The sequence below is a fragment of the Poecilia reticulata genome, linkage group LG18, assembly GCF_000633615.1.
Source record: "Poecilia reticulata strain Guanapo linkage group LG18, Guppy_female_1.0+MT, whole genome shotgun sequence".
NCBI lineage: Eukaryota > Metazoa > Chordata > Actinopteri > Cyprinodontiformes > Poeciliidae > Poecilia > Poecilia reticulata.
Window position 1 is genome coordinate 4,968,976 of NC_024348.1, and position 19,606 is coordinate 4,988,581.

Genomic DNA, 19,606 nt, shown 5'->3' on the forward strand with positions numbered 1-19,606 from the left:
ATACCTCATTAGACCAGGTGACAGCAGAATATTGAGGGGAATATTGATATTCACCGCAAATTAAAATAAATAAATAAACACAAATATTAAAAAGAGCACTCTTTTAAAAAATACAGTAAGAACAGTTTAGTGAGAGTCAGCTAGACCCGATCAACGGTTGACTGCAAAACAACCAACGGCTGACTCTGAACCAATCAGCTGCTGTATTCTAAGCAGCCCCTCTTGGTCGGTCCGATTGGAACCACAGCTCTTGTGATTCCGAGGAGCCGGATGGAACCGGGTCGGAAGTTCTAACGCAAACACGGTCGGTCCTACTTTGAAACCGTTCCGTTCCTTGCGGTGCGAAAACGGCTATAATGTGGTAGAGTTTAAGGTTTATGTCAGATTAGCATATATATATAAATTGTAGCTTTGCTTACCCGCTAAAACCACAGCAGGATTAAGTCAAAATCCTCGCTCGTTTTTACCTCGTATTTTATTAGCTTATTTGAATTCTATCAAATCGATTACTTGTTTTCTTGTTGAGTTTGTAATTCTATGTGTTGCATCTGAACCAGGCTCTCTTGTATATGGGATCTTGGACTTCAGTGACAAACTGTATATATATAAAAATGTATAAAGCTAAGATTGTATTATGTGTTTCACTATGTTTTCTGATGTAAAACTAATACATCAAAGGTCAATAAAATCATAAAACAATGTTAAGATCTCATTTTTTAAAATTACTTTTGTATTTTAAGTCCAATGATTTCTTTATTGAACCATTTAAATATTTCTACTTTTACTTCTAACTATGTCTTCAATAGACTGAGCAAAACACTATGTGTTCTCATTTTATAAGTGATGTACATTAAAAGGCGCCTACTGATTGATTTTATTTAAATGTGACAGTTCATATTAATGAACATGCAATGTTGTAATAATACCAACACTGCGTGTTTTAGCAAAATTTAAATTTTCATCCATAGTTCCATAAAATAAACACAAAATACAAACATTTATACAATTTCTTACATACAAATTAGACATACAGTAAAAACAAAAACTACACATAGAGAGGAAAAAGAAATGGCAAATGGTAGTAGAGAAAAAAGAAAAAAAAGTAAGGACAAGGGATTAAAAAAACAGCTAAACAATATACATCGTCAACAACATATATTGCAATAGACATGTGATCAATATCAAGAGATAACACATCTGATAGAATATTCACTGAACTCCAATCCAACACCGCACAGCATTCTGGGGGATATAGGCAGAGGAAAGGCTTTGCCTGGCTAAGGAGGGTTGGTGGCTTCAGGTAACCAACTTGCTCGTTGGTTACCTGCCAGTAACTTGTCAGCAGCAGTTTCAGGTTTTGCCACAGTCACTCATTACTGCTTAAAAAAACAAAACAAAACTACAGAATGAAGTGAAAACTGTGGATGAAACAGGAACGTTTAGAGTTTTTCAGATATTTAAAATAAAAAAACTAATAATCATTGATATCAACTGACATGAAACGCTTATATTGTGATGCATTTTTCAGCCATATTGTCCAGATCTTAAAACTACATGAGGAAAAAGGAAAGAAGATGATGGGTAGTAAAAGAAAGGAATGAAGGAAGCAAAAAGGGAATAACAAAGAAAAAGGTTAAAAAAAAAAAAGCTTAGAAATGAAATGACTGTGGTTTTCCCCTCCCCGCCCCACACCTGGAGGTAACCTCAGCCTTCCTGAGCCTCAGCTCCTCCAGATGTTTCTCTAAAAGCTGTGAGGCGTCCAGTGTCTGCTCCAAGTCCAGCAGCAGGTCACAGTCCCCCAGCAGCCCACGGCGCTGGTTCATTCTGCCGTTGGCTCTCTGCAGGCGGTTCCGCTCCAGCCTGGTTTGGGTCAGGACGTCCCTCCTCTCCGCCACCAGGACCTCCACCTCAGCCAGCTGCTGTCGCTTGGCCCGGACCTCCACCTGGCTCCAGAGCAGCTTCTCTCTGACGTTTGACAGGACCTGACGGGCGCAACGAGTCAGCGCTGGTTAAGCGGTTAACGCTGTGACACATTGTTGGACCGGTCAGCTCACCTCCAGGCTGCTGCTGATCCTCCTCTGCAGCTTTAGGGATTCTTCTCTTTCCCTTCCCGCCTGTTTCTTCCTCTCCAGCATGCTGGCCTGCAGCTCCTCCAACTGGACCCGCTGGGGGTGCTGGCCACGGAGCTCCGCCTCCAGCCTCTGGATCCTGGACCTCAGCGAGAAGTGCTTCAGACGCAGCCTGGTCAGTTGGTTCTGCCGGAGCTGCTCTGCTGTCAGCACCGCCTGCACTTTGGACCGGGCCAGGTCCGACCCCAGGCGGGGGCTCAGCGCCACCAACGCAGCATCCCGCTTCAGCGCCAGGAACGCCTCCCACTCTGCCTCCACCTAAATGTGTCACACAAGACGTATTCATAAAATAAAACGTTTCCTCATTGTAAAATCAGTGGTAAGCTCATTATTTTTGCATGTTTTTTCTCTTGTCCTACTGATTGCTTTGTTTTCTTGCTTTTGAAAACATGTTTGAAATAAATGAATGAATATTTTCCAGGCATATAGTGACATTTTATAGCACAATCAAATAACAATGTAACCTTCAGTTGTTATAAAAATGGTGCATATGTCAAATATGACTTCAAATCAATTTCACTTCCTAATTTAATGCCTTAAAACTGGGCCGTATAGCCATCAGTTTCCAAAAAGTTTTAGACATTGAATTTGTGATTTTCATCTGTAGGCCACAGTCATTGAAATTACAAAAAGCAGAGGGTTGAAATATTTCACTGCATGTGTAATGAATCGATTTAATATATAATTTATCAAAAGAGTGACAAAATATTTTTAATCTCCTCACGATTCATTTTTTAAGATGTAGCTCAAAATGTCACAGGACTGCTTCGTATTACAGTTTGTGCCACTAGATGGCAGCAGATCCTACACATTCAGACATTAAACATCATTTGGTTCGTTACTGAATCAAACTTGAAGTTCTGTTTAGATTTGTTTAAATTCTCGAGTGAGTCAGCTGACCTGCTCCATCATGACTGTGAAGTTCATCAGAATACAGGAAAAAACTGAAATATTCTAAGAAAAATACATATTTTCTGGCAAATAAAAACTAGAATATAGGAACTAAAGCTCTCACAAGTATGACGTGTAAAAACACTCAGATATATATGTCAGTATGGTTATATGAGCTTTTAACTGTATTCTTTTTCTTAAACATTTACTGTAATACCCTGTTCTTTATGTCCTCTCCTCCTCTTTCTGTTGTCTTTCCTTCTCTCCTCTGTTCTACCTTCTGTTGTTTCCTTCCTGCCAGAATTACAAGAAAATTGAAAAATTCAACACATAACAGCAACATGAAGCTAGTTTCCTCATATTCTTATGCAAACTTCACAACAGACAACAAAAATAATTCTAATTTATTAAATAACATTGAACTCCCCTATGCAATAAAATGACTTTCTGCACATATTCACCCATCAGCCACATGTTCTATCTATCTAAAATATATAGCTGCTAGTTTTCATTAAAGTCTTCAGCTGTGGGGAAACAGCTGAGTTTGAGCAACAATGCAGCCTTTGTAGCTGCTGTCGCCTCCTCTGCCTCTCTGGCAGAGATAAATCTGCACCTGCTCAACACTTGGGAAGAACCACTGGGCTCTTCTAATCAGAGGGACCCAGAAATGTCTGCAGTTCTGGTAAAGATGTGCAAAAAGTCGTCATTACTTCAAAGCTGATTGGCACTCAAGGCCTTTCAGCCTATCTTTGCTAGGGTTGACTATAAATGTACGCACCTAGACAGCTTTGAGTGCCTAAGGCCTAAAACACTTAAGAGCTCAATTTCCAGACAATATTCCACAGTAACATGTCCTGGATGGCACCATTAGTTGTTAGCCAGCACCGGTAATCCAAAACAAAATAAAACAAGTCATTTAAAAGAGTCTAAATGAAATAGAAATAACATAAAAGCATATCAACTGATAACTAATCAAAAGCAATGGAGGGAAAAAAAGAACAAAGAAAAATCCTAAGGCGGCCACGCAGTCTACCGTCGTCTGCCATGTTTAAATAATGTTTTGTAATTTACTGAAATGCAGTTTTGCACTACATGTAACAGGATGAACATTTTCCAAAAAAATCCACTTTTGTCTCATCAGTTTAAGTAACTTTGTCCAAAAAGTTGTTGTTTTTTTTCTTTTTCTTTGAGGAATGTGACAGCAGTATTTAGTCAGAGGTCTCTTCAAGTTTGTTGAAAGACTGACTGCTACCACAATCAGAATTACTGTCTTTGTGCAAGAAAGTACAACATTTTAAAAAAATAGCAAATAGTGCAAATAACGAAGCAACCAGGACATGAAGGAATAAATAAATAAATAATGTTCAGCATTTGGGTGAATTTGCAGTGTTCAAAAAGCTCCTCCCTTTGTGTTTTTTCTGGTCAGGAGGAGAGGTGTTGACCTGTAGGAAGGAACGCTCCAATAAATACAAGTACTGCCACAATTTGTTGCTTTTTAGCCTACTTTGTGTTGTCAGGCAGTTGATTTCTTGTTTATATCCGTATGTAACCAAATCTGGATGAAAATGAACTTAACCATCAAATTGTGGTTAAACAGTGAACTTGTGACTTAACAGCAGGGGTTTATTATTTTTTTCACACACTTTTGTAGCCCAGACACCAACCTTGGCCAGCTTGTCGCGGGCCTGTGACCTGAGCTCCTCCGCCTGCTGCTGGGCCGTCTGTGAAGCAGTGCTGAGCCGCTGCTTCAGCTCAGACAGGACCTGGACGGACCGCTCATACTCCCGCAGCTGCTCCTCCTCAGGCCTGCCTCTCCCCAGCTGGCCCCCATCAATGGCTGTGTTGTGGAAGTATTGAGCCAGCTTCATCTGCAGCTGCCTGTTTAGTCGGCGGGCCTCGTCTCTCTGTGTGCTCAGCTCTTGGAGGGAATCTTCGTATTGGTCTTTTTTGTCGTCTGTACCTTCGGCAGCAGTAGTAGAACCGTCTCCCTCCTGCGTGGGGCTCTCTGTCTTTGGGGTGTCGAGGTTTAACCCCAAATATCGACCACTGTTGCTCCTTTCAGTCTCAAAAACAACACTCTGACCATGTGACAGCGCGTGCACAGAGTTGGTTTTGAGAGCGGTTGTGTGTTCTGACCCACAGGTGGCTGGTTCTTCAATAGAGGGGTCTGTTTTGGCTTCCCTGCTGCTATAAAGTTCTTCGTCATGATCTGAGAATACTATTTTATCAAATTCCTTCTTTTCTTCATTCTCTTTCTCCATTTTAAGTTTTAAATTCGCTAAAGAATTGTTTGATTTGCCTAAAACTAAAAGGCTCATGCAGTTCTGTAGTCGGTGACACTTTTCGTTTGGTTTGCGTTGTCCTGGATACTGAGTTCAGTAGCCAATCAGAGGCGTTCTGACGCTTTCCAATGAATATTAACAAGAGGAGTGTGCGAGTGGCTCGAGCTGTGAGGCTCGTTGCGCGCAGGCGCCGAGTGGAGCCTCCTACAACAAGAAGCAGCAGCCAGGCAAGATGGCGGACCTGGGGAAGAAGTACTGCGTTAACTGCCTCGCAGATGTCACCAACTTGCGGCTTCGCTGCACCGACTGCCCAGATATCGAGCTGTGCCCAGAGTGCTTCTCGGCGGGCGCCGAAATCGGCAACCATCGTAGATGGCACGGCTACCAGCAGGTCGACGGCGGGCTGTTCTCACTGTGGGGTCCAGAGGCAGAGGGAGGATGGACTAGCAGGGAAGAGCAGTCGCTGCTCGATGCCATCGAACAGTACGGCTTTGGAAACTGGGTACATCACTTTGTTATCATTTAATGACATAAGTTTGGATTTAAATAGCATAGAAACACCACCAGGCAGCGGCTAATGGCATGAATACAACATGTCCACCGGTTTTAGCGACGAAATATGTCAACTTTTAAGTAAACATAGACTGTTGTTAAACTTTACGAAACCTTAACAATGTCATTGAGAATTAAAAGAACAGACAGAATTGGAAATGCTTCATTAGTAATGTTTGACCTCATTTTAAAAGTTTGGCAGTGTTCTGATTCCAGGCTTTATAGATTTCGGAGGTACTTTCATGGTATTCAGAACAGTTAGATATTTTCTTACAAATTAATTATGTTTTATTTGACCAAATTCTCGCCATCTTTCCTGTCCCTGCTTTATAAATACCACCACCATGTTTCAGTAGAAGGATGGTGTTTATAAAGTTATATGAACAGTGTCAGTTTTCTGCCATGCATAGTATTGTGATGAATATGCAGATAGCTTATTAATTTGTCAATGTTTTTCTGATTGAACACTGATTTGTCAGTTTTAGCCTGATATGATCACATGAAGTCCCACAGTAAGCTGAATTTAAATAGATTTCTGCTTTGATCGGCTCATTCTGATGTAAAATCTGCATTACTATAGACAGTAAAACATGACTTTGATCTCTCTGTATAGATTCTAGATTTCTTATCGTAGTGTGTGACACTTTCTTTATGCCAAACAAAACATGATCGTAATGTGTTTGGCATTTTGACAACCTTACATGGTCAAGTAAGGAAACTGCAAAAGATGGAAGCTAAATTGGATCAGCCAACTGAACAGACACTATTTAATATTTGTAAAAATAAAAATAAAAAAAATAAAAATTAGAATAGAATACGCTTCACATATTGGAAGCTGGATTTTATCTATATAGAAGTAAATAAGTTGAAGTTTGATCGCTTTGAATAGTTTGGATTTTGAAGTAGAACCACTTGAAAGCGAGTGCAGATCTGTCACCGAAGTCGAAGATGAGAATACATCAGCTGCATGTGATGCATATGAAAAACTTGCATGATTTATTTGAATTATTTTTCCATTTTAATGCATTGCTGCTTCTGAAGAAACTATTCATGAATCGGGTCTGTTGGTGTGTTTCGCTGAGGCGCAACACTACCAGTGAGTGTTGATTGTGATAAATGACCACAGCAACGGCGTTGTTTTTGCTTTTACTGCATTGTTTCTATTCCTACATTGCATCGGTCAAAAAGAAAAAACAAAAACAAGGAAACAACGTTGTTTAACAAAAGTCTTTCAGAATGAATCATTTAAGGAATATTAAATTATCTGATTAATGCTAATTCAGCTGCATCTCATAAATGTACACACACACTTAAAAAAAATCTATATATCCCATAAATTTTTTTATTTTTTTAAATTTCTGAATGAAATTTCCTAATCTGGGACCTGAGTCCCGATTTTCGTACCACAAACAAGCAAAGGTGGTATGACATTAAAAAATCCTTTAATATGTGACGATAAGAACTATTAATTACTTATTTTTTTAGGTAACTGTATGAAAGTGACTGTCGCAACAAACACAAATACTGCTCTACAATAACATATACATGTGTAATATGCTTCTTTGGGACACCAGTCAGATAAAGAAATCTGATTTGTATTATTAAACTACACAGTAACTGCATTTAATCATATTTTCATATTTATTGATAATTTCGTTTAACAAACAGTGGAGAAACGACCCCGACAATACAATGTTATTTTTAACGTCAGTAATTTATGATATTGTGACAATAAATCAAATCTATTATAATTAGAAATGTATCACAATAAACAAATAACAATATGATGCAATACATGTTCACACTATTCTGCAGCTTGTCATTATTCAGATCATCCTCTTAATAACTTTGACCAAAATTACTAAAATACTGAACAAATTTATCCATGTTTTAAAATGTAAAAGTAATTAAAGAAAATGTTAGATTTAGCAGTTTTTAAATGTTTTCAAGCAGTATATTCATAGCATTTCCAAATTTAAGTAATCTTTTTAATGAAGTATTTTTTTGTCAATTGGTTGTAAGAAAAAAAAAGTGCGGATTTTTCACCTAGCCAAACATACAACCCAATATTACGATTTGTATTATATCAACAGATATATAAATGTATCCATTGATATATTCCTTTTTGCATGTGTGTGTGCTTACACAAATACAAATGTGCATCTCTCTCCTGAAGGAGGACATGGCCGCACACGTCGGACCGTCCCGAACGCCGCAGGAAGTCATGGAGCATTACGTCACCATGTACATTCACGGTAACCTTGGTAAAGCCTGCATCCCCGACAGTATTCCCAACAGAGTAACTGACCACACTTGCCCAAGCGGGGGCCCCCTATCACCCAGCCTCACCACCCCGTTGCCCCCGTTGGACATAAGCCTGGCTGAGCAGCAGCAGCTCGGATACATGCCTCTGCGTGACGACTACGAAATCGAGTACGACCAGGATGCGGAGAAGCTCATCAGCGGGCTGTCGGTTAACTACGACGACGAGGATGTGGAGATCGAACTGAAACGGGCCCACGTAGACATGTATGTACGCAAGCTGAGGGAGAGGCAGCGGCGCAAGAACATTGCCCGTGACTACAACTTGGTGCCTGGGTTCCTTGGCAGAGATAAGAAAGACAAGGAGAAAGAGAAGCCTGGTGGGTTGCAGGTCATAGGCGGTTCTGTCCCTACGGGTGGATCGGGAGCATGCAGCGCCGCAGTCGGACCGGCTTCCACGACGGCGACGGGGTCCGTCCCCATTCCGAGCACACCTAAAAGAAAGATCACCAAGGAGGAGAAAGAGCAGCGAGTGAGGCTACGGGCGCTCTGCCAGTTCATGGCTCATCGGGAGTTTGAGGAGTTTTTTGAGAATATGCACAAGGAACGGGTGCTGAGGGCCAAGGTGCGCGAGTTGCAACGCTACCGCCGCAACGGCATCACGCGCCTGGAGGAGTCCGCCGAGTACGAAGCCGCCCGTCACAAACGGGAGAAGCGCAAGGAGAACAAAAACGTGGTGGCCTCCAAACGCGGCGGGTCGGGAGGGGCCGGGCTCGGCTCTGGGTTGGGACTTGGCGGCGGCGGGGCAGGCGGTGGAGGTGGTGTCACGGTGGGGCTCGGGGTTGGGGGCGGGATTAAGGAAGAGAGCAAAGATGGAGAGTTTGCCGCCATCGAGAACTTGACTGGGTTTGAGTTGCTGTCAGATCGGGAGAAGGTGCTGTGCAACTCTCTTAACCTGAGTCCAACACGCTACCTGACTGTCAAAACCATCATCATCAAAGACCACCTGCAGAAAAGGCAGGGCATCCCGGCAAAAAGCCGACTGCCCGGCTACCTGGACAAGGTTCTCAAGAAGCGCATTCTCACCTTCCTCACAGAGAGCGGCTGGATATCCAGAGATGCTTTGTAGCGATCCGTCTCCGGTCGGTGATCACAAGCCGACGATCGCCAGTAGCTGACTAGCTTCACGCTCTGGAGGCCGGATGGAACTACTGCCTCTCACCGACTACTTTTTCTAGTTCTTTTTTCACTTTGCAAATATGTACAATTCAAATAGAAAATATGCCCCACTGGAATAATAACTATATTTTCATACAAGGCCTAGGAAGAAAAGTATAAAAAAAAAAAAAAAAGATGCTGGGCTGAAGATGTCCAGCACCTTTTGAGTTTACTATTGTGTGCTTCCCGCTACAATTCTTGATGAATAAATTATGGTATTTTGCATTTTGGGATTTGTTTATCTCAAGTGTCACTCCTAAGCATCATTGTAAAGGTGAAAGAACGAACGAGTGGAACCTATTTCATACTGAAAAATAAGGGTGTTCCACTCATCTGGTGTTTGAAACCACGTGTTTGCTGAGGAGCCTTTGTGATGACCTTTTTGTTTTCACTATATAGTTGAACCGATTTACAGAATTCCGTTCAGTTTCATGCACTGGTACCGTCACATTGTTTTGTCAATGCTACATTAGCACTAAAGGGGTAATGAATTGTCAGTAGACTAAAGAAAAATTTATTGCAAGCACCAAAAGAGAAGCTTAAAGTTGAGTGTTGTCCAATAGCGGACACTGCCAATGTTCATTGAAGTTCTAGCTGAATTAATAACCGGCAGATTGAAAGTATTTTGATAAGAATAGTATGTTAAAAATGGGGAAAAAGTAGGATGCCAAGTCGTGTTTAACTCAAACCCGCCGACGTCTGGTTCGTGAATTTTATTTGCCTTTGTCAAGAGTGGACACTGTTGTGATTAAAACTGTTACAAACGCTAAAAGGTTCCCCAGAAATAGTTCTCACGCTACCATTAGGGTTGTTAAAATACAAAAGTGCCTAAAACCTAGGTCAGAGAAAAGCCTTGCCTTGATTCCGATGAGTGGTACGGAACGGTTCATTATGCTAGTTTATGGACTGGCCTATTCCGGAAACATTTCCACCGCCAATTGGAGTCTAACTAGGTAGGCCGGGTTAAACCCAAACACCTGGCGTTGCGACATACTAATGTGACGACAAACTTGGCGGTTTAGTGTGTATCGTCCTTGATGCAAGCAATAATGTCTTATTTCCTCCAATGAGTAGAGTGTGTTGTGTGACAGTAATAGCTCCACCTTAACCGTACCATACCGTTCTCCTGTTGACCTCCAACCGAACGGGGCCCAGGAACGGTGTGGTTCATGTCAGTTGTATGAGTCATTTTTACAATAGAAACAAAGTAGTGAACTGACTCATGTCATACTGCTTAATCAAAGTGAGGCATAAGTGTAAACACATTTTATAACCTGCTAAATTTTCTGTAGCAGTTTCACCTGAGTGTTATTGAACTTTACAAAGACAGAAGCTAAAAGACTTCTTGGCCTCCTGATAAAGACATGTAAATATCCTGTAGCATCACAGAGCCAAACTTACTGGTATCCCTGTTGTCAGTACTTCATACAGACCCCGTTCCCAGCAGGACAGAGCTATATTTCCTAAGACAACTCACAAGGATGGAGAAGAGACGGAGAGGGATCTTTGACTAAATCAGCTATTTCCTAGATATTCTGTAGAAACTTAGACGGCCAATAAAGAACATTGATCTTGGGTGTCAATGTCTGGTTAAACGTCACACCTTCTCCTTTTACTGGCATAATTTTATTGAAAGTTACCTTTTCTGACAAGGTTCCCTGGATCTTTGGAAGGCCCACGGTGGGCCTTCCAAGAACCGCAACCGTTCTTAACATCGTCGTCCCTCGTTTCCTGCCAAAGCTGCCCGGAGTTTTTAATTTGTCAAAACAGTTCTGAGTCTGACCAAAGAACACAATTTGAGCAAATTCCCCAAGTTTATGTTGGTGATATTAGGACAGAAGAAAAGTTTTTTTTGTTTTTCTGGTGGCAACCGGTTGGGAACTTTCTCCTCTGAATAAATCATTTAAATTATTATTATTATTTTTTTTACTTATACTTACCATGAGGGCTATTTATCTGTACTAGGAGTAATTGGTTAATTTAGCTCTAAAGCCTTTCATGAATGCATTGCATCTTAGATATTCTTTCTACTACAGCCTCCCATAAGGGTATAAAAAGAATAATGTACTAGTTCTCTAAACCCTGAGAAAGATCCTCTGCCTCTCAGGTTGTGCATCAAAACCATGTGTTCCCTTCTCCCAAAGTCTCTCATTCTGAGGTCAGAACCTGAACAGCATTACCAGATACTTTATTTCCTCATCACTGCTCTTACGTTGGTTTTTCTTGTTTGTTTAATTCTACTTTAGAGCTAAACTGACTCCATCTTACTTGGATATGTTTCTTGGTTTATCCAGCAGTTGTTAAAAAGAAATGAAGAAAATGTGAGTTGATCCTGGAACATCTATTTGCATTTGTTGTTAATGGTTGCTCTGGGCAGCAAAGGAGGGTTGGGGGTTATTTGTTATCACTTTTGAGCATATCCCCTGGATGTAATGAGGCTGTAGACGTTCTTGTGATACAACAATCAATGTGTCCAAGTAGTGAATGTATTTCTGTTGAAAGGAGATGTGAAGTGTTCAAAATAAGATCCTAACCAAAGTTTTTATCGTCTCGTATGGGCAAATTTGCTAATTGAAGTCTTCAGATGACCTGAAGCGTATCTTTCACACAGGCTAATGGGTGTGGGTCTTTTATCTTTTCCAGACAAACACTGAGACCAGTGAGACCTTCTGTCCTCGTTTATACGAGTCCAGAAACGGTGTTGGACTTAAAAGAAACACTGGTTGGAGGTTGAAAAATCTAAATATAGCATAAATGTTTTATGTTTTGAACACTCGGTGGTGGCGTTTATTTCCAGCTGATGACTGAAAGCTTGAAATTGAAGCTGTTTGATTTTTTATTTTTTCAGCTTTCGGTCAGGACTTTTTAGAACAAGTCGTAAAAAGAGGGTGTTTTTGCTTACTTATTTGAACCAAATGTAAATAATTTGTAAGATAAGAAATACGTAATGTACAGTATTTTGTGTTGTGCAAATTTTTATAGGTTTTGTATTAAAAACAGATTTTTGACAAAAAGAATGATTCTTCTTTTTCTTTCTTCGTGTTCCATCTACTGGTCTCGAATCACAGAGCTTCTGTTTTGCTTCTCCGATGCTAATTAATTTAATATTTAGAGATATTTTCTCGTCTCCTTTCATAGAGTAGATCTAATGTTGACGCTGTTGAGGCACACAGAGAGAAGGGTTAAACAGGAAGTGAATGAGATCTGCATGTCGATGAGGTTCCTTTGGTCACAATGTTTTCCTTCACGAAGAAAGAAATCGGATTCAGATTCTGTGGGTACCACCTGGTGGCAGAAAGAGGAAGTGATGGAAGACGCTCAGACCTTAAGCTCCAAATCGTTCATTACTTCTGACTCAAAAGTACCAGAACATCCACTCTGATTTGCTTACAGCTATTTAAATATGCACAAGATGTTCTTTCGGGGCATGTCAACTGCATTACTGGAGGAGGAAAAGAACACAGTGAGCACAGTGAAGAATGGTGGCGCCGTTCCTTCGGCTCTGGAAAACTGACTTATGGAGAACAAGATGAATTCAATCAAGTATCAGGAAACCCTGGGAGACGCTGTAACGCCAGCTGTGAGGAAGATGAAGCTGGGGTGTGTTTGAAATTCCAAAGGGGACAATAATTTGAAGCGTATCTCGGTCACCACTGAGGCTTGATTTCAGAAGTACTAAACGATCCTACAGTTTCCATCATTGCCATTGTTTTCTTGGGATTCTGATAAGATTTTTAAAAAAGTGGTGTGGCATGTGGACCATTCCTCACAATTCTCATGTGCAAGTGCTTCATAATTAGTATTTTTGCCTCGTCTTTGAGTCGGTCTGATTTCCGACTGAGATGTTGACCTCGGTATGCATGGTAAATTATTAACCAAGCTTATTTTATTGTTTATTGCCAACGGATGCTAGCGTGTACAGTTTGCCAGTGGACCCAGTTTGCATTGGGGGTTAACTCCATGTAGGTACGACCGCAAGAAACAGCAAAAAGTTCCATGGTTAAAATGTTTGCAAGTGCAGCTGTGCAGTCAAGTTTAAGAGTTTAATACAAAAATTGTATTATATTATTTCAATAAGGCATGTGGCTTGAAGCCATGAGTTTTACAGATGGTGGACAGCTAATGTGGATAATGTTTGAAGGATAATACAACATAAAAGAGAGGGGGAAGTACTTTTTGGGGTAATTATTGATTATTTGATTTGATTTAATTTGATTTGATTGATGCTTGTTTATACTAACGTGGCCTTTAAGACAGACACTTGAATCCCATACAGCGCCCTATGTGATTATTGGCAACCCTGGAAAAGATAAATAAATACAAACAAAAAAACTTTTACTGCAGTCGTATAATCTTAAATACAAAAGTAAAACATTTAAATTTAGAAACCTTTTTTTTTTATTAATCGCTTCCAAAATCAATAAAGAAAAAAGATCTATTTATTTATTTAAAAGTATTTATTTTTAACTTGATCGTAGGTGAAAAGCAAACTAAAGTCATGTTGTGGGAGTGGGCACTACGTCGCCATAGTGACAGTTAGTTGTCATCTACGTGCTGTAAATATAATTTTCCAGCAGCATAAGTCAAGGTGGGTTTATCTGCAGCATTCAAAAACAAACTCCCAGAAAACAGAGTATTTATCAACATACTTGATCAATGATATTTGTGTATTTACTTAGCAATTTGGATGAGGGCATTTGACAAAATGTAATGCTTCATAATTGGTTACTGTACCACTTTTATGGTATAAAGCAATCCGAAGTGCTTTGTTGCTTAAATGTTCTATTTAAATACACTTGACTTAAAGTATCAAAATACATAATGAAGTTGTAATGCATGAGAATGCACTAATGTTCATCTTTTTTTCTTTTTTTTTGCTAAGGCTAAACTAACCATGCCCTTTCCTCCTCATTTGTAGTGTATGTGTCCTGCTCCACCCAGACAAATAGTTTTATTTGTAAAGTTCCTCCCTCTGAAGCGTGGAAACAACCAGGTTCAAAAGTAGTGTTCTTTTTGGGTTTGGCATGATTATGCCTCCGTACCTCTGTGTGGCTCAGAGTCGAGTCAGGCGTACAAAAGCCACACAGAGGGCGGAGCCTGACCGACTGACCAGGAACAAGAAGCTGTCCCAATGGAGAGTTGATCTAGTTGCATTGTTTTTATTCACCAAAACATTCAATCTTTCAAACTTTGAAGATTTTCTTTAATGATGCTGATATGGTTTAAATACTGATGCTAGCAATGCATTGTAGATTTTAGCAAGACATCGACTACTAACCCTTTTCATGTTTTGATCTTTCTCCTGTAGTAGATCTACAGATGTGTTTATAGTACATCAACAACTGTTGAACTGAACTGGAGTGCACTTGTATGAGTCACAACTTCTACTGTTGCTACTTTCCACTTGTGTACCGAGGCTCAGGATCTGAAAGTCAAAATAAAATAAAAAAAACTTCACACATTCCAGTGTTACTTTAATCCAATGCAGACATATTGGTGAAGGTTAGATCATTCCAACATGCTGATATACAGAGGTGGGCACTAACTAAAGCACTAATCATAAGTATTAGCTTTGCTAATGCGCTACACCAACATGTTATTTAGCAGAAGCTAATGCTACTGCGCTAATTTCAATTCAAATATCTGCCCCTAAAGGATAACCAGCCCTCAAACAAAAATTTAATTTTCAGATTCACTTCCTATAATGCTCCAGATATATTTATTTTTATATATTGTATATTTATATATACTGTGCTTTATTTTGTTTCTGTATGTTTGCTTGAAATAATGTTATTGGGGAATTTTTTTTAAAGGCGAGGCGAGGAAACAGAATTACTGCGTTAACAGTTTTTACTCACTTTAAAATAAGAGCATGAATATAATTGTCCAATTACTTGAATTTTTTTTTATCAGTAAATAGCCAAAACTTCAGAGATGTTGAACTTTTATCTGAAAGTTTGCTCATTGCATTTTAGAAGTTATCCAGAGAAATTGAGCTAAGGGAACCAAGTGCACCAAATAGTTTTTAAAGTTAGCAAAAGTGCTAAATGAAAAGTAGCTCTGCTATTAGCACATTAGCAGAAGTGTGCCCACCACTGTAGGTATACATCAATATTATTATGAAGTTAAGATGACAAAAAGTTTAATTTTACTGAAACTGCACAGGGATTCATCACCTGTTTCCATCACATCTCTTTAGCTTTAATTCAGTGATGCAGTTCAAACTCCAAGCACTAAAAGACAAACCGTAGAAACAGAAGTTTGGAATGACACCAGCAGCAGCATGGGTTCTACCCGTCATGTATAAACTCAGACCCAACATGCCTTTATTTAGAACCTCTGGTTTAATGACGCTGGTCTGCTACACACTGTGAAAGCTTCTTGTAAATTTGTGTTTCCAACAGATCCTGAAAAAATGCAAACCACAATGATGATGACAACATATTTACTGTACAGGCCGGGGTCTACTGGTAGAAGAAGTTTAAAACTGCTGGACGCTGTCCCCAGAGTTTGCATTGCTGGTCCAGTCTCAGAATGTGAGGACAGTTTTTGAGGGAAATGACCACTTTGCTTTGGGCAGTCCACCGCGTCCGTTGTCTTCCACTGGCAGCACTGACCCCGCTTCGTTACGCTATTAGCCAATCAGTCCTAAGAAGCCTTGGCCACGCCCACCAATGCCGGCCTCAGGGTTCGACCGTGCAGCTTGTAGCCCACTTTGGTCACCACGGCGACGGTCCCGGGCTCCTTGCCCTCCACGGGGGCGTGGAAGAGCGCCTCGTGCTCGTAGGGGTTGAACTTCTGGCCCTCGGGGTTGAACTTGAGCAGGCCGTGCTTGGTGAAAACCTTCTGGATCTGGACCTCGGTCATCACCAGGCCGTCGTACAGGTTCTTCAAGTGAGGGTTCTGACTCGTCACCTCCTCTTTCGGGACACTCTCCATCGCTTTCTCCAGGATGTCAGCCACCTCCAGAAGGTCCTTACAGAAGCCCTGAATGCCTGGAGAGAATGGAAGAAGTTTGAACAGCTCATGGCTTTGAAATATGACTATTTATTCTTTTAAAAGCTTAAATTACAGAAACCTGACCACGTATTGGACAATGACAGGCCCTTAAGTGTATTGTTAGAACTATGTAACACATTCTAAACCAATCTGGCCACTTCAAGAACAACGAAAGAGTTTCTGTTGCTCATTTGTGACATCTAGTGGTTCATATTGGCAACTGCAAAAAAATATGTCTGGTTTATCTGTTTTTTAGGTTTGCTGCTCGTCTGTTCCTTTGGTCTTTTTTCTTCTCAACTTTTTAATTTCTTGACAGCTTGATCAGCAAAGCAGGTTGATGAATTTGATTGGCAATCAGAAAACAAACTTCAGAGAAAAACATTTAAATCACATTTATTTTTTTATAAATGAATACAAGTTTGATGAAAAATGTAATATTAAAAAGTTTTTGGGATTTTTTTAAAGGTTTTTTCTCATCTCTCTAACATTCTGAGGCCCCTCCAGCGCCCTCTGGAGGCCCCCCACTTTGCAACACATCATAAACCAGTGTTTTTCAAACAGCTTTGTTCTATAAATGGAGAGGTTTTTACCGTATAACTTGGCGTCCTCCACCATCCGTTGACCCCTGGTCCTCAGGTTCTCTGTATCTGCTAGAGCTCTCTTATACTTTTCCTGCAAATGAGACAAAGTGGACAAAGAACAATTGGCTACAGGGGAGTACATTTCTACCAAAACAAACAAGCAAAAAACAACTCAGAAGTTTTTAGAAAATTAAATGGAAAAAAAAAAAACCTTGGATATTCTCTGCTATCAAAAAGAAAAAGAAATTCCATGACTGAAGGAATAAATTTCTAACATTAAAGCCAGGACATTTTCTAACATTGTATTTTCCGAAATTTTAAAGAAAAAAAAGGAGAAATTTTGCCACAAAAAGTGACAGAAGATAGTAAATTTAGGTGAAACAAATCTGAATGTTTGTGTGCGTCATAATGACATCTAGCCATGCATTCTAGTGGTAATATTAGCAATATTACCACTGGGAAATTACAGATTACAAATTGTAATTTCTTTTCTCGCAGGTTTACAACTTCTATCTATCTGAGAACCCCGATAGTTTTCTTGGAAATCTGCAAAATTAATCAAGATATTTGGTAAAAAAAAAATCATACATTTTTTTCAAAATGAGAACAACCAGCTGCTACTACTGGCGGAAAAGACGAAGAAGACGTGGTGTGCTTTTAAATTACTTATTACTGAACAAACACATTCATACCTGGATTTAATTGCATTTCTTATTTAATGGAAACACTGCAATTGCGAAATTGTGCTTTTTTTTCGACATTCGCAAAATATCGACAAGGATTTGCGTAAATTTGTAAAGGAAACCGAGCTGACAAAGAAGCAGAGCTCGGGACTGTATGCCCGCTCCAACCACTGCGCCTCACGCGACGCCTCATTTGCTTTTTAATCAAATGCCCATCAGGACAAACGCATAGGTAGATGAACATGCTGACTCTTACCGTCATCTCCTTCAGCTGCTCCTCCAGCTGGACCTTCTCCTCAGTAAGAACCTTTTCTGCTGGGCTCTGCTCCGTCTTCTCAGGCTCCTCCTCCGAGCCGGGGCCATTCTTCTGCTGGGTGGCAGTGCACAGCAACTGCACAGGTGCTCTGCAATGGAAGACAACAATTACATCACTTATCTGTTGATTCCATCAAGGCAGCTTAATACAGACTAAACACACCGACAAATAAGTTACGCAAGTAACCTAGCCGCCTCGTACTAGTAGACAAGGACTGCATCACTCGTCAATTTATGTCATCATCTCTCAACAGCCAATTGGATTGCATCGTGATAATGACGCCTAGCTTCATTCATAAAGTCCTAACAGGCTGGATAGAGAACGTAGCGTGAAATCGAAGCACAAACACACAATGTAAAGCTAACAAAGACAGAAGCTCCACGATGGAGGGCGTCCCAGACACACTTTAAATAGCTTCACCTCAGGAAGTGACATTATGTCATCACCATTCTCCTGCGCCAACAATGTCAGTGATAATACGGCAGTCAGACGTTAAAGTGGCAGCATGTCTGCCAATGTAGTAGAAATAAGTATCTAATGTGTTAGTTGTTATTCCTGTAAAGGTCAACAGAGAAGTCTGAAAAAGGCAGGAAAAGCTAACCGTGCTAACCGGTTCCCACCATGAGCTGTGAGCTACCAGCGGTTGAACTCCAGGTCAGAGCGAGTCCCTGCGGTTCTTCCCAAGTCTCAGCTAAATAATAAAAAAAAAACGCAGCTCACCTCTTTAGCGCAGGGGACGCTAACACAGAGTAGCTCTGTCTCACTGCTCGGACACACCAGCTCGCCATTTTCCAAATGCACAGAAACACACGCTGACGACTTGCGTAAGCTTGATTCCGACACCGTGATGGCTTGAACCAATCAAATTCGAGTACGAAGAGGAACTCGCTGTCAGTTGACCAATGGGAAGTAGGTAACATTTTGACGTCTTAGTCAAGTGTGGTTGAGTTTGAGTCAAAGGTGAAGGCTGCACATGTGACCAAGGGCAGTTATTTTTAAGTCTTATAGATTATTAAATAGAATTATTTTGTATTTTATAAAATTATAATTAGATTTTCCACTTCAGTCGAGCTTTCTTTGGTAGGCGTGATGTCGTCAGCTGGGAAAATAAAAAAAATATATATAGTTTTGAGGCCCATTTTCTGTTGGAAATATTGCATCATAATGGTGCAGAATTGTTTTTTCCCCCCTAAATATGATTTATTTTACAATAATCTTTTACAATAATGTTATTCTTCATTTTTAAACATGGCTATCAATAACCATGGCTATCATTAACTTCAATTCTCTCACCATTCATGTGTTTTTGTGTCAAAATGAGAATAAAGACATGTCAGGTATAACTTTGCCCATAAAGATGTTGTGTTTAAACAACAGAACAATTAATTATTTCTTTCTGTGTAACACCAATGGTGTTTACAATATGCAACAGATTTGAACTGAATTTTTTTTGTATTTGAAGACTGATATGTAGAGTCTCTCTCCTTCCAATCTGAATCTAGAAAAAAAAACTTGATCTAAATGTGTAGAACATCAAAAACAAAAGCGTTCATAAATGCAGCAAAGTGGTGCCTGTAAAAAGTATCAACTCAGGTAAGGCTGAATGCAAACACAAGGCACACATTTTGTTTTCCTTTTTAGAAAAAAATGTGTAATATTCTTACTTGACATTTTATCATAATAAAATGTCAAG

The 19,606-nt window shown here is 40.1% G+C and overlaps 3 protein-coding genes across 3 annotated transcripts; 1 reads left to right on the forward strand and 2 right to left on the reverse strand.

The window, feature by feature from the left end:
• Positions 1 to 1,038: 1,038 nt before the first annotated feature.
• On the reverse strand, positions 1,039 to 5,352 carry cfap184 (cilia and flagella associated protein 184). The gene is made up of 3 exons (XM_008435094.2): positions 4,685 to 5,352; positions 2,055 to 2,387; positions 1,039 to 1,982 (listed from the first exon to the last, which is right to left on the reverse strand). Exons 1-3 carry the CDS (start codon positions 5,336 to 5,338, stop codon positions 1,650 to 1,652), a joined length of 1,320 nt encoding a protein of 439 aa, XP_008433316.1. The 5' UTR covers positions 5,339 to 5,352; the 3' UTR covers positions 1,039 to 1,649.
• A 163-nt stretch (positions 5,353 to 5,515) lies between these two features.
• tada2b (transcriptional adaptor 2B) lies at positions 5,516 to 10,762 on the forward strand. The gene is made up of 2 exons (XM_008435093.2): positions 5,516 to 5,804; positions 8,031 to 10,762. Exons 1-2 carry the CDS (start codon positions 5,535 to 5,537, stop codon positions 9,243 to 9,245), a joined length of 1,485 nt encoding a protein of 494 aa, XP_008433315.1. The 5' UTR covers positions 5,516 to 5,534; the 3' UTR covers positions 9,246 to 10,762.
• A 4,029-nt stretch (positions 10,763 to 14,791) lies between these two features.
• On the reverse strand, positions 14,792 to 18,742 carry grpel1 (GrpE-like 1, mitochondrial). The gene is made up of 4 exons (XM_008435095.2): positions 18,634 to 18,742; positions 17,854 to 18,001; positions 16,924 to 17,005; positions 14,792 to 16,329 (listed from the first exon to the last, which is right to left on the reverse strand). The coding sequence occupies exons 1-4, from the start codon at positions 18,699 to 18,701 to the stop codon at positions 15,983 to 15,985; spliced, it is 645 nt and encodes a 214-aa protein (XP_008433317.1). The 5' UTR covers positions 18,702 to 18,742; the 3' UTR covers positions 14,792 to 15,982.
• Between the last annotated feature and the right edge of the window lie 864 nt (positions 18,743 to 19,606).